Genomic DNA, 15,006 nt, shown 5'->3' on the forward strand with positions numbered 1-15,006 from the left:
ACATCAAATCAGCTAGACATTGATCTTTTATCGAAGAAAGTAATTAGCTGCATGTTCAGGAAAAAGGATAAAATATGAAAGCAAGATAACATCCAAAAGTTTTATTCTTAGAGCACGTATACATTTAAAAGCTGGATGAAGGTTCTTTCCTAGGAAAAGTTTATTTAACAGACAATTAAAATCTCCTAGTTGCCAATCAACAGTCAATATGTTGTTCCTTTTTTTCCTTCCCTCAGAATATAAAGTTTCTAGAGATGACTCTTCTCTAGTCACCCATGCAGTCAGACATAAAATGTTAATTTCTCTAATGAGGAGCAGTTGCTTCATGACATGGCTGGGTATACTGCCAGCTGCACCACAGGCTGCTGAGCTACCTGAGTAAGGTGGCTCATGTACAGGGAGCAGGAGGCAGAAAAGTACTATCTAAATGCCTTGGTCTGAAGCTAGTTCTGATATCCATTGGTGAATTTGTCCCGAGGATTATTCAGGAGCTAGCTAATGAAATGAGTCCAGGGAAAACGTTAATTGGTGTGGTTAATGTATCATACTGAAATCTGATGTGCCTTACCTAGTGAAGCCTGCAAAGTGACGTTAGGTCATAGATTCACATGTATCTACACTACATAGATAAGTATTTGCAGTGAGTAGCTTTTTTTTTGTTTGTTTCTAAAATTATTGATCAAATGTTGTATAAACCACCAAAAAAAAATCAGATGATTTTCTGCACTGCTGCGGGAAAGGTGAACTTATTCCTGTCGACACATAGCAAATACTGTGTCCCTCAGGGACCAAGGAGAAACATAGCCTGTAGGCATCAGTTAGTGCTAGACCTCTGAGGTTCTAACGCCTGAGCCAGGCCACCTCCAGAGCATGGCAGCTCCCACGGGAAGCTAAGTCGTAACTGCTTATTGTTAATGTTGTTAACTTCTTGCTTGGAGCTGAGCAGTCGTGCTTTTAGATAACCACTGGTCTTTGATTCGAGTAATGGCCTGTTATGTTGATGAAGGAAAAAGCAGCCTATAGAACACCTGAAACATTAGGTCCCCCTTACGTTTTTCCATTACTGAAGTTGTTAAATAACATGAAGAAGTGGGCCATTTGTGAAATCTTACTGATTCTTAGTGTCATATAGAACTGAACCTCGTCTCAAAATTCCTGTCTGAAGGAACAGTGTGATATTCAATCTGCTCTCATTTTTTTTTTCAGTTGAGGCTTACTGTAACAAAAAATATTAGTGATGTATTTTAAGAAAGTTAAAATACTACCCCTCCTAACTTTACAAGCAAAGCTCATGAATAAAAGCCTCAAGTATTTGGACACCTTTCAGGTGTTATTAGTGGCAGAAGCAGGTCAAGACAATGTAACTTCACAGGTATTCCATATTCTCACTGATCACTATGTTCAAGGCAAATGTTCTTCCGAAACACAAGTCACTGATAACTGTACCCAACAAAAAATCCCAAAGAGAATCTGTAGTCACTATTACGTTGATTAAAACCAGTACTTTCATCAGTCTTGATGATCGATAAGTAGATTATTTTGGTTTTGAAGTCAAACTGCATCAAACTGTTTTCTAGCCTTCTGCTGGTAATGTGTTCCTTCCCTTTCTCACATAGAATATTGTACGTTTTCATCAATTCTTCAGCAGGACTGTGTGGGTTTTTCTGGATTCATTATAAATATGTCATGGGATTGGAATTCTTTTAAACAATTTTTTTTCCCAGTCACTTATTTTCTCATGAAAAAGAGAACATGATGCTATCCTAATTCTAGGATACAAATATCCCTGTAATAACACCACAAATTGCATGTGAACGAGGCCATTAAAGAGAGAAAACATACATGGCAGAGGCAATCGTAGTTTGAAGCACAACTTTGGCATGTATGTTACCACTTCCTTTATGGAAGCCGCAAAAATGTTATGGGTGGAAAGCTTCTAAACACCGTAAACCGTGATCTGCCTGGTCTTTATCTTAATTTTTGCAAAATACTGTGCCAGCATCCCCTTTGTGCTGGGATGTTCAGCTGGAGCAATTCTGGAAAACAAACAATATCAAATTTATTTACAAAATCTGTACATTAAGTTGAATCTTCCATTCATAGAAATACTGCTTTCTCTGTGAAGGCTGCTTGATGCATGCAGGTACCAAATGGGCAATACCCCTCCTGCATGTAGATGTGCCAATTCACATTATATGGACCAATCACCTGAAGCACTGATATTCAAAGTTTCAGTGTAATTTTGAGGAACAGAAGGAAATTCTATAGGTTCTTGTCCCATCTCCTTTATGGTTAGCTTTCTGGGTTAATCTTCGAGTTAGCTTTCCAACACATCACCTTAAACCCTCAGCTAGACTTCGTTTGTCTCAGAGTTTGGTTGAGTATATTATGTGACATAATACAAACCTCATCTTGTAAATGAAGAAGCATTTTAATTGCATCTGACTGTAATTATGCTATCTTTCAAAAAAAATTTCTTCTAACAGGTAACATTACTGAACTTCATGATAACTTCAGAAGGAATGCAGGATCAGCTGCTTGGAATTGTAGTTGCAAGAGAAAGGCCAGATCTTGAAGAAGAAAAACAAGCCCTCATCCTTCAAGGGGCTGAGAATAAAAGGTATCAAGTAACTTCCCTTCCTAGGGGTAGAAGCAGGTTGTAGTTAAAGGAAATGCAATCACGGGAAATACATTTCAGAGACCAGTGTTTTGTTTGGTTTAACTGGAAGCTCAAGAGTGCTATTTTTGAAGGCCCAAACTTAGGCTTCTCTTTGGTTTTTGGGCTGATTTGGATGCATGCTCTTATTCGTATTCCTGCCGGTTGGGCCTTTCTTCTTCTGACATGGTGTCCTGTTTCTGGGAATATGAGAGAATGTTAAAGAGCTGAATGGCAGGTTGTGTAATTACAAAATGTGACTCTTGATCCTGTCCTCTGTTTTTATGCATCCCTTCCATAATGTTGGCATGTGATTTGCTATCTTCACAAATTTTGATCAGGTTGTGTTTCAGAAATATTTTCATTGTGTACAAAGGTATCTTTCCCTGTGGGTCAAAGCACGAAATATGCAGTATTCAAAGCGGTTTGTCACTTCCTTCCTTTGCCATCCATTTTTAGCCTGAAAGTGGATAATTTATTCAGAAATTTAAGAGGATGTTCAGTAAGAAAAAAAGGTTCTGTTATGTATGTTGCATGCCATGAATAGAATCTACACGTTGTCTTGTTTTATAGAAGCTAACGGAAAACAGCTGTAACTCTCACACATGAAAAATCTTGTATATTATTTTAGGCAGCTAAAAGAAATAGAAGACAAGATTTTAGAAGTTCTTTCAGCCTCAGAAGGAAATATTTTGGAGGATGAAACTGCTATCAAGATACTGTCTTCTTCCAAAGTTCTGGCTAATGAGATTTCTGAAAAGCAAGCTATAGCTGAAGAGACAGAAAAGAAGATTGATGCTGCTCGTATGGGCTATCGTCCTATTGCTATCCATTCGTCAATCTTGTTTTTCTCTGTTGCTGATCTAGCCAACATTGAGCCAATGTACCAGTATTCACTCATGTGGTTTATTAACCTTTTCATCATGTCTATAGATAATTCAGAACAATCAGAATCTTTACAAACAAGGTAAGAGCAATAATTCACCATTTGTAATTGGTGACATATAGCTACCTCAGAAACGCTGCAGTCATTTCTCCAAAGTGTATAGTCTCAGGCACTGCATTTAGGAAATTACTTTTTTTTTGGTACAGAACTATGTCAGATATTTTTCTGGAAAATAATTTACTCACAGTATCAAAATGGCACAGTGTATTACAAGTGCTCCATATTCTAATATTTCTATGTAGTAATTGGTACCTCAAGTTGTGTGTGAAATGACAAAGTATCAGTTAGATAAGAATGGTCTACTTGCTTTGATTTTATGTTTGATGTAGTGACTTTGTATGTCTTCAAGAAGCAGACAGGAAACTTTCACGTAACTTATGAGAGAGAGTGAAGTCTTGTGACTGGGGCTCTTGGCTGTAGAGTGTGCAAGGCAGTAATTATTAACCCAATCATTTACTTTTTTTATTATTGTTTTATACTTAAGGTGTCCCTCCCTCTTCCAACTTGTTCATGAGAACAGGAGAAACTGCGAGCTTTAATGATCTGAGTTTTATTTTACATGTGATGGACCTCACAACTGTGGTCGTGTTAGGATTATTCAAAATTCAAGTGAATTATCTACACACAGATTGTTTAAAGGAAGGGTTTTTCAGTGTTTTATTACTTCAGTTACTAAATTCTACTTAGTGGCTTTATTTCATCTTCAAATCCTGGAGTATTGCCTCTATTACTTAGCTACTTGCCTGTTCATCAAATGAGCAAAGGATGGGAGAGGGAAAGTACTCTCCCAGTTTGTATATATAGAATTTTTCTACTTAATATTGCAAATGGCAATTTCTGAATTATTCATTACTGTCCATATTTTATTTGAATAGTGTTTAGTGTTCATTTTAGTGGCATACTGGTTATGAAGATTATTTTTTCATTAGAATTTAGTTAAGGTCTGGGCAATCTAAGTCCAGCATAACTTTTGTCAAAGATGTAGCTACTAATCATTTAAGTCAGACCTTAGTATTTTGGTATCATATTTGGAACTACATTCAAGGTAGCCTTTTATCAATAAGGCAATCTGTGTTCTATAAACCTAGCTCTTTGACTTCAAATATTAATCTTTCGTATCTCAAAAAAACCCCTCCTGTATGCCTAAAATAAAGTAAGCAATAAATAATCTCATTTTGATTCAGAACCTTTCTGTCAGCACAGATAGAAAGATACGGGGCTGAATTCCAGCTGACAGTATGCATGCCCAGGGAGTGATCGCTGTAAGCCCATTTTGGTGATTTTGCCCAGTGAAGGCAGGGGGAGGCAGGCTTACGGGAGAGTCTCTGTGAACTAATTCATGTAAGACTGTTTGTCTTGGGTGATCTTCGCTAGTCAGACATTTTTTTACTACAGACTCTGTGCTGAGATTTTCAGTCATTCTTTTCTCATGCAAAACATACTTCTGCAAGGAAGAAAGTTACATTTTGTTTCATGGCCATCTTTAGGTCAGTATTTTGTGTATGAATGGTCAATATATATATATATATATATATGTATGACGAGGAATCAGAAATGTTGAAAGGACTTAAAATGCTAATAAAGATTCAGGGGCATTTACATATTACTGTAATATTATTAAAAATGATCAGTGGTAGCTGAATGGAAGAAAATGAAAATAGATTGAAACGCAAGACTGAAAAGCGTCAAACAACATAGCTTGCTCTCAATCTTGATCTTGTGCCAGAAGCTTTTCCACTTTTTAATTGTAATAGATCACACTTAGGTTTCTGAATGATCACGATGTCTGAACTGCAGGAATACCGTTCAGGTAGCTTCCTGCCAAGGGACTCGTGACCTAGGTAGTTGGAAAAAAGCCACAGCACCTCTTCACCTCTCTGTTAGTCCTTTGCAAGAAGCATTTGAAGTAGTTGTGCAAATTCAGACACTGCATTTCTAACCACCCGAATGGACTTTTCCTTATTTTGACTAGGTGTTCAAGGTATTCAAACTTAAACCTTTTTAAAACAATAGATGGCCTCCTTGCTTTGTATTTAAAGGAAACAGTTGATAATAAATCACAGCTTTAAATATATTTGTATTATAGTGTATTAAGGAAAATACTCTGTAGAATGGGAAGCATATTTCAGATAACCTTTAAAGATGGACTGTTTTGATTTTGGCCCTGGCATTTGTCTTCATAATGAATTTTAAAATTGCTGCTCTTTCTGCCCCTCCTAAAAGGGACTTCTCACTTCCTCTGAAAATCAACCGTGTTACTAAGATGTAATAGAACTTAAATGTTTTTTATGTTCTTTTGCTCACAAAATGGTACATGCATTTAATGATTGCTTTGGGGTAATTGACCAGAGAGTGTGTTAGAACAAAGGAGATCTAAATGGTTTGTAATAGGTTGCCAGAGTGCACGCTCTTTGGAATGATGCTAATGGAAGGGTGTTCTTTTTCTGCCACTTGTAGGTTGAAGATTCTCAAGGATCATTTTACTTACTCACTTTATGTCAATGTCTGTCGCTCCCTCTTTGAAAAGGACAAGCTGCTCTTCTCTTTTTGTCTCACTGTGAATCTCCTGAAACATGAAGGATTGGTCAGTAATTAAAAACAGTTTGCAGTTTGATGAGATATATATTAAACTGCCTATACAAATTATCAATAATAGAAATAGGTAGATAGAAAAATAAGTTTATATATAATTATGTTACTTAAGCCTCAATTTTGTCGTGTTTTATTTTCATTTAAATAAGCAATTATAAGCATTGAAAAAAGATTTCCTAGAATAAATATATAACAAACAAGTATGGCAAAACTGAGCTAGGTAACATTTTTTCTAAATGTTACTTAAACCAAAGCCCAGCCTCTGTTATTCTTACAGCGAACTCTGTAAAATTTTACTTATTTTATTTATCTTTTTCACTTGAGGTGCTAAATTTGTTTATTTTTGCATAAATTCCTCAAAAATCAAACACTTGTACCTACTGAATTCTATTAATTTATATTAATTCTTTACAAAATATCTTTACAGGATTTTTTGAATCATAATGAAATACATGCATTTTAACCGTATCATCTGCAAAGCAGTACTTGTGGTTGCTTGGAGTAATTTATTTTCTTTCAGTGTAATATGAGAACATTTAAAATTTTAGAAACTTTCGAAATTTTTGTATTTGGGAATACATAGACATAAATTCTTTCAAGAGCTGACAGTAATAATCATGGGACACCGTTTTTCCATTCACAGGAACTTCAACTTACAAATTCAAGCCATCAGAGAAATTCTGAGATAAAGTAGTATTGAGGAAGGAATGAGATGTGATAGACTGATATTTCCTTTCCGTATTTAGACTTGCATTATAGGAGAAGGTTGCAAAATGCTTAGTTCCCTAAAATACCTCCAGTATTTTTTCCTTCAACATTTTGGGATTTGAAGAATGGGTCTAAAAATCTCATCAGTTAACATTGTTCATTCCCCAAGTTAGTAATGCAGATGAATCCTGACATTGGCTCCTATCTTCTTTTTTTTTTTTTTGATTCCTTAAATTCATGTTTAACTGAAAACCAGACACTGAATACTTTGGAAATAAGCTTTTAGTAATTGTATAGAAACATTTTCAACTAACGCAAGAATTCAGATAAATGTATTGATTTCCTAGATAATGTACTAAAACCATTTGATTTTATTTATTTAGTCCTGAGAGCAGTGTTTTTCCTTGTAGATTGATGAAAATGAGTGGAAGTTTCTGTTGACTGGAGGCATAGGTTTGGACAATCCCTTTTCTAATCCATGTACCTGGCTTCCTCCAAAATCATGGGATGAAATCTGTCGACTAGAAGACTTGCCATGCTTTACAAACATTCGTAAGGATTTTATGCGACTGAAGGATGGATGGAAGTTGGTATATGACAGCTTGGTATGTTTACATTCCTGATTGCGTGCATTCATATGCTAATTAACACATTGTAAATATTTATTTGGGGAAAAGAAAGTGCTGTCATTTTACATGGCATGTTCTTACATATATGACTGTAAATATTTAAGCAAATGGTGTGTAGTAGTAGATTGTTGGCAATTTGTCAGGTGGCTTCTGAAGAGCAAGTCATGGTCTGAATTGAATTTGGATGTGGCAAGGTAATAGTGAAATTTGCTAAACGTAAGGCAACACTGTCCTTTGTCAGTCTATACTTTCGTTTACCATGCTTTGAGGATGGCTTATCGTGCTAATATGTAGCATGCTGCTTTCCTGGGTAAGTGTTGAAAAAACAATTATTGCCATGTAGAGAAACGAGACTGGGATTTGGAGACGTGGGATTCCCTGTTCTCACAGTGACCTGATGATCTTTGCATTAATGACTTGGTCTTTATCTAACTTCATCACTGTTTCCTTAAAATCTAAGTTCTTTAGATTAATTTTATTCCACCTTTGGGCACTTGCTTCATCTTCAATCTTACTGTTAACTCCTTTTCTAATTTTATCATATTCCCCCCTTCAGCTTCTTGATACGCAGATTCATAATCAATATATTCATTGTCGATATGTTCATTGTAGATATACCTGCTGGACAAATATTTTTAAAAGTTATCTTTCTTTCCTGCTTGCACCATATCTGGCCATAACCACTTCCATGTTCAGATAATACTGGCCAATGAGCCACTTTTCTCGCTTCATCGTTAAATGATGAAAATTTATCACCTATATTCAGTCAAATGACCCAGGACTTCTTACCCCATTTCAAAAAGATTGTGGAAACTTTGTAAATGTCAAGGATTTAGAAATCCTTTCTTTTTTAAAAAGGGCCTTAAAGTATACAGAGAGGAAAATAATGCTTTTTTTTTTTTGGTTGGAAATGCTATAAGCATACAGTGAGAAACATTACAGAACTTGAGCAGCTGCAGCTCCTTCAGTTGTCTGCGTTGCAGGAAACAGGCAAATAGCAGAGATAAAGCTTTCCTTGGGCATTTACAAAAAGATAGAGCACCTTGAGGGCTTCTCTGGGAAATAGGCACTTAGAAAACCAACAGAGAAATGATGGCATTTGAAAAAGAGGTTGAGGCAGGGGATTACTTCATTATGCACTTTGGGATTACAGCTTTTTAAAGCAATGCCTAATATAAATGAAAGGTGCTGACTTTCAGAAGTAAAGAGTCAAGATGTGTATGATAACTGTGTGCATTCACACAGCCAAAGTGAAATAAATACGAACCACTTTAAGCGGCATTCAATAAAATGAGATCTATAGAATCAGGTCATCAGTTACCTGGCAAAGAATCTAATAAACAGTAACACTGAAGCCAGGAACATTCAGTTACTGAGTGCTAGATCAAAAGGAATCCTATTATCTATCACGGTCCTGGCACAGAAGACTTGCTATGCCTTTTACTCGTTGTGTGAAAACATTTTCATTACCTATCTAGCTTTAATACTAGTACTTTAAGGTGAATGTACTAGAATTTTCAAAAAATGCTAGTTAATGGGTTTTGGAGAAGTTTCCTTCTTGATGGCTGGGTTTTTTTTATCACCAGTGTAGTTCTTCTCCAGTAACATGCAACCAGCTCCTTTTCTGTCTTGTGGGTGACACACAGATTTAAATGAAGGGCTGTTTCAGTCCCGTATGCATGTGTGTTAAAGAGACAGGGCACAAAACCAGCATTGCTTGAGCCACTTTGTCATCAGCACTGAATATGAATGTTTTTCAAAGAAGTTTGAGATGCACTTTTCTCCTCCTACTGTTGTAGATCAGGTTGCTTCCAGAAGTAGGGAAGACCCGACTTCAACCCTCCAGTTCAAGGATTCCATGTATTTTATCTAAAGTTGTATTCAGTATCTTGGAGTAGGGACAGAAACTCACTTCTCATCTGGATGGTTGACTTAGTCTCAAAGTTACTGATACAGCTTTTCTCACGGTGAAGTCAAGAGTTTGACACAGTGGCACAACTCAATGGAGTCTTCAGTATAACCTTAACTCCTCAGCATTTCCTAATTCTCTCAGTTTCCCAGAAAACTTGCAACTTTTTAGCTAAAACCCTTCAACAGCTGCTATAGATGTAATTCTGGGGTACCTATTTCCCCCATTTATTAATATAAAAATAATGGAGCATTCTAGATTTCAGTCTGAAACTAAGTGCCCCTAGATGTTGGTGGCCAGGCTGCAGACCCTTAGCAGAACATAAGCTCCAGCATAGTTTGATTTGCTAAATCAAAGCTGCCCAGAATGCCGTTTGTGCAGGTCTGTCTGCATACCTCTGTGCCCAGCCCTCTACAACAAGCCCCAGAGGCTCCCCAGCAGAGCTGTAACACCAGTTTCCAGAAAGGCATACCTAGCTGGCACTGTACTTCAGTCTCACCAGAAATTAACATGCCACACAACAGCTGCCCTTCCCAGTCTGATAACTGCAATAACAGCTGGGTTACTCATCCAACATTTACAAACTAAGCTCTCTGCTGCATTGTTTGACTTAATTTTCCAATTCTTGTTTTCCTGCATTCAGGTGCAGCCTAACTCTTAGTTACCGTGTAATGTGATTGTCATTGATTATGTTGTTACCATTGTAACATTGAAAGCTGGCACCGTAATTCAGTTCTAACAGAAAGGAGGTGGTGAAGTACATTTTCAGGATTCCTCCACTTCATTCCTTCTCTTCTTTCTAGGGAAGGACTTTGAAATATTACCTTTTAGAGATTTAAAGATTACTTTTAACTTCTTTGCTGTAAGAAAAGCTTCTCAGATAAAAAAACCCCACAAAACACTTTAAATGTGTGTTTAAAAGCTTTAAGCATGCCAACCCCGTTTCTGTAGATTAATTAAAAAATACATCATGGTTCAATGTGTCAAGTTGAAAGATAATTTACTGTCATAGGTAATTCACAAATGCTTTAAAGAACATTGAAATGTATATGCTTTTAGGATCCCCAGCGTGAGACTTTTCCTGCAGAGTGGCAAGACAAGTTGGGGGAGTTCCAAAGGATGCTCATCATTCGCTGCCTGAGACCTGACAAAGTACGTACAAAACTATTACCTTACTCAAAAAGGTCTGTCCATCTTTGAAACCAAAAGTATTTGCAAGTGTGTATTTCAGCCATGGTGTCTACAACAGTCTCTCATAAAGGAAAATCAGAATTAATGAGACTTTTTTTTAAAGTTTGAAATAGTTATGAAATTGTTAGGCCCTTGGTTTTTTTGTTTTTTTGTTGTTTTTTTTTTCAGTTTCACATACGCACCAAAAACCCCAGAGCTATTCCTCCTTGTGACTGTCCTTTTTCAGTACACCTGCTATTTGTGCCTGCGTAGCTTTTTTGACGGATGTCACTATGATAAATTTTGTCTGATCCAGGAAGGTAATTTAATGGTAAGCAGGAGTTTAGATAATGTAGGTGCTCTAAAGGCAGCAATTATTGCAGACAGATCCATTTTGCTCTATGGAAAGTGTTTTGAAGCAGAACTATTCTGATTTGAGTCTGTCTAGCTGTGAGGTTTGAATGTGGCACAGATCACAAAAGGTGCTCATAGTTGGGAATCTTTATTCAAAAAAATTCAGCCTACTACAAACCAGCATATAAGTAATTTGCTTAGACATTTTTCATATATTCACAGGTTAGTGGGACTGTTGGTCCACACCTAGCCATAACAACAAAGCACATTATAAAAGGTAGGAATTAGCATAAACTGTCAGGACCTCTGCTCCAGAGAGCCTGTGAAAGGAATTCTCTGCGTTTCCTCACACAACTGTTTAGCCATATATTAGTACTCAGATAACAGTATAAACATTTGTACAGGATAAAAAGGAGAAACTTTTAGAGTCAGAGTTTACATTTCACTTCTGGATTTTTTTTGCCTGGTGGTATGAGCTTTCAGAAGGATCGGCGTGGAGAGGCGCAGGCTGCGGTGGTGTATACTGATGCTTGGAGACAAAGTTATCCACAAGACGCTGCCTAGTTGCAGCGACTTCTTCTTCAAAAGAGTTTATTATGCTTCTTCCAGTTTTGCACTTAAAGCAAAGCAAAAGATTGAGACTTTCAATTGAGCAGTTTAACTATAGTTAGCTACATTCAAAACTTAGATCCTCAAAACCCCACCTGTCTGCCAGCAGTTCTAGCTTAGAAGTCTACTTCTGGCTGTGGTCAGCAGTACTGCTGTCTGGATGGTCCAGAGCAGCGTGGCAGATCCTTCAGGTGCGTGGCTCCAGGGACTCGGGATCCACCAGCCTTGCCAGTAGGGCTCAGTTCAGTGAGTACTTCTGGGAATGTCTAGCGTACTTTTAAAGTAAATTGTGAACCTACTGTTTAGCTCTATTTTATGTCACATCAGGGAGGGATCACTTACTTAAGTGATTCTCTTCTCTGTGAAGAGGTGTGAGCTCACTTCTCAGAACGCATTAGGGTATCAGTGCTTCAAGATGGCAGAGCACGTGCTGGGTCAGCCCTAGTGCAGAGCCCTCCAAGCTACTGGTGACAGTATTCTTGGAGACAAAAGGGTCTCCCCACTTGAAGCTGCTGCTTCAAGTTTTCCATATGCTGTACTTTGAAATAAAGTAATGTTATGGCCAAGACGCTTTCTGTACCTTGGAATGCTGCGCGGAATGATTTGCTGTTCAGGTTAGATAACAGTCTTCTCACTTAGTCCACCTTTTAAGATACCAGACTGTGCCCACTGCAGCACATGGTCCTATTTTTAAGTGCTTGAGTGTGTTGTATGAGGAACTTAAATACTTCACCTTGCCAGTCACCAGGTGTATTTTCAATACAGAACATTATCAGCACGGCAAAGATCTTATTTGTGCAAACCCACCAGGAAGTAAGATGCAGAACCTTTGCTGTGCCTCATCAGGGAACGTGGTGCACTTGATTCTTACATAGGGGTATATATTTTATTTATATATATATATATAAATTTATATATATATATATAGGATTAGGGGTCATATACAGAAGCACACAGAACTGAGCTGCCTCAACTAGTTGATCAAGATCAGCTGATCTGTGATATATGTCAGCACTATGGCATACATGAAATCCCAGAAGTGGGGAAGAGTAAAACTGGATAACCAAGTCATTTGAAATTGGCTTTAAAGTTTGAAAGCCCAATTAGTCTGATTTACATGTAAAACGGGACATGTGAAGCAACAACGTGGTCAAATTTTATCTTTTCGTATGTGTCATTCATGCCTCCTGAGAGAGAGGGCAGCTCATTGTAGAGCTTCCTGCATTGACAGACTGATCATTGCACCCAAGACATTTTTTCTGCTTTAATAACCTTTCTAAAGGAAACAGGCTTTCCTTCAGAAGTGAGGCAGTGGACTACACTGAAGTGTTTGGGTGCAGATTTCTTAGCCAATAATGCACGTAAATCACTGCTTCAGAATAAGCCTTACACAATCACTCCTCACTGATGCTTGGAAAAGTTGAGAAATGGAAGTTCTTGTTTACGTTCTAGTTTTGAATCTTACATTAAAATTATTTGGTTAATACTTACAAGGAAAGTTCTCAGCCGTGTCATCTCCAGCGTGTAGTACTCCTCCATTGTCAGGTCATCAAAGTGCTTAGAAAGGGTTAAAAAGCCACAACTTTGACGTTTGGTGTGTTCTTCCCTGCAACAGAAATCCAGAATAAGGACATATTAAAAGCATGAAAGTTGCGTTTGAGGAGATGGCATCTTGACAGGTCTCTTCAGTACTTGGGTCCATCAGTAGAAAAAAGATCATACAGAGAACATATAAAATAGATTTTATTCTCTATCTGATTAGATATATCTATCTGAAACAGGCAATACCTCGGACAAGAGCTAGTTGAACCAGTGCAAGGTTACTGGGAAAGATAAACCTTCCGTTTTGTGAACTGTTACAGAGTAACTGGTAATACTACAGTGAGTAAGGTGATATCCTCAGAGAAGTTTGGAGGATACTTCAAGAACATTGTTACATCTGTGCTTACCATGGGTCATCATTTGGTTCCCAGCTCTCCAGTTCTGTCAAGCAAAAGAAACACATTGCCACGTCGGGTTCGCTTGCGTTTGGGCAGTGGACAAAGCCCGCCTTTGCCATCTGCAGGCGACAGTTTAGCAGTTAGAGCCCCGGCCAACACCCCGCTCCTGTCCACATCAGCAAGCTGTTGTTGAGAGCCCGTAAGGGCTGCCTTTCCCCACACTGTCTATCAGGCTATAAAACAAGTTTTAAGTGTGCAAGGATTGCAAGCAGGTAAATAAGCAACAAGGAGCAAGGGGTAAGCTACAAGTAATGAAGGGATTTCTGCCTAGCTGTGGCATCTACAGCCTGCCAGGTGGCTTCGTTGTGCCGGAAGGCTCTAGCAGATGCCATGCGACGAGGCATTTCAGTAGCAGTGCATGAGATCTGCTGTAGACAGGACTTTAGCATATTTTCAGAGAAAAACAATAGCATAAGACCATGGACACAGGAAACCTTCAATTGTAAGTCACGTGAGTCAAATGCTACCTCTGACTTCTGTGTTTTCCTGTCACTTTAGAAACACACCTGGTCTGAACACTGAAGGTTTGTTTCAGTTACCAAACTCCACACCTTCTCAGATAACTCTTGCAGGGTGACTCATGTGAGATCCAGCCTGAAGTTTCATGCGTGGGGCTAAAGTAGAAGTCAGCTGGATTTTTTCTAATGCTTAAGTCAAAGCCTGCTGCGACATAAACATTAAGTTTTCTAAAAATTAAGTAATTTCAACTTCTGAATTTTAATCAGTGAGCATTCTGCTACTTCATCCTTCTGGCTAGATGCATACATGCTTCTTCTAATGTAGGCTTCTTTTTTATGAGTGAAAATTTGCAATCAGATAGACTACATAATATGAAAAACTAACTTTTAAGTGCAAAGAACAAAAAGATAATTAAAAGAAGAAAAGTATCTGTATGCAATTATGTCACTAGACTAGTGAACTGAACACACAGAAGCTAGTCCTACTACAGGATTTCTGTGCAGGGAACAGGAAAATTGGAGTATTCAGCTTTTCTTCAGGCTTCGTGGAAGCTTACAATTCTTCTTGAACACAAATATACTTAATGACTCCACATTCAGGCACAGTATATAAAAAACAAGGCATAGTCAAAATCATCATTTTCAGACTTACATTTTCTGGAGTGCACTTGCAGTTCTCTGTAAAAGGCCAGTTGGTGAAGGTTTTTAAACGGTTCTCATATTCATACATATCTTTAAAATCACTCAAGAGCTTAGAAGCCGAACCAAGCTCTTTCAAGAGAGCCTCCATCTATAAAGCCTGCAATTAGTATAGCCCAGAGCCTCCCTCCTGCTCTCACATTTAAGGCATGATGTTAATTGGTGACACACTGCAGCTGTAAGAAGTTTTAAAGTAAAAACACAGGTGAGCTTGAGTGGGACAATCAAGACAAATGAAGCTACTGAAACTCCCCCCCCATGTTCTGTATACTCAGT

General features: G+C 37.8%; 2 protein-coding genes across 2 annotated transcripts in view; one reads left to right on the forward strand and one right to left on the reverse strand.

Moving 5' to 3' along the window:
• Positions 1 to 15,006, forward strand: part of DNAH7 (dynein axonemal heavy chain 7) — a 111,743-nt gene that overhangs the window by 83,899 nt on the left and 12,838 nt on the right. The window contains 5 exon segments of the mRNA XM_055812961.1: positions 2,487 to 2,620; positions 3,288 to 3,623; positions 6,060 to 6,186; positions 7,313 to 7,507; positions 10,500 to 10,592. Of these exon segments, the coding sequence (XP_055668936.1) occupies positions 2,487 to 2,620; positions 3,288 to 3,623; positions 6,060 to 6,186; positions 7,313 to 7,507; positions 10,500 to 10,592 (885 nt within the window).
• LOC114013178 (baculoviral IAP repeat-containing protein 5.1-like) lies at positions 11,407 to 14,821 on the reverse strand. Its single transcript, XM_027792305.1, has 4 exons — positions 14,684 to 14,821; positions 13,523 to 13,632; positions 13,065 to 13,179; positions 11,407 to 11,580 (listed from the first exon to the last, which is right to left on the reverse strand). Exons 1-4 carry the CDS (start codon positions 14,819 to 14,821, stop codon positions 11,407 to 11,409), a joined length of 537 nt encoding a protein of 178 aa, XP_027648106.1.

This window comes from Falco peregrinus, chromosome 8 (genome assembly GCF_023634155.1).
Source record: "Falco peregrinus isolate bFalPer1 chromosome 8, bFalPer1.pri, whole genome shotgun sequence".
In the NCBI taxonomy this organism is placed as follows: Eukaryota; Metazoa; Chordata; class Aves; order Falconiformes; family Falconidae; genus Falco; species Falco peregrinus.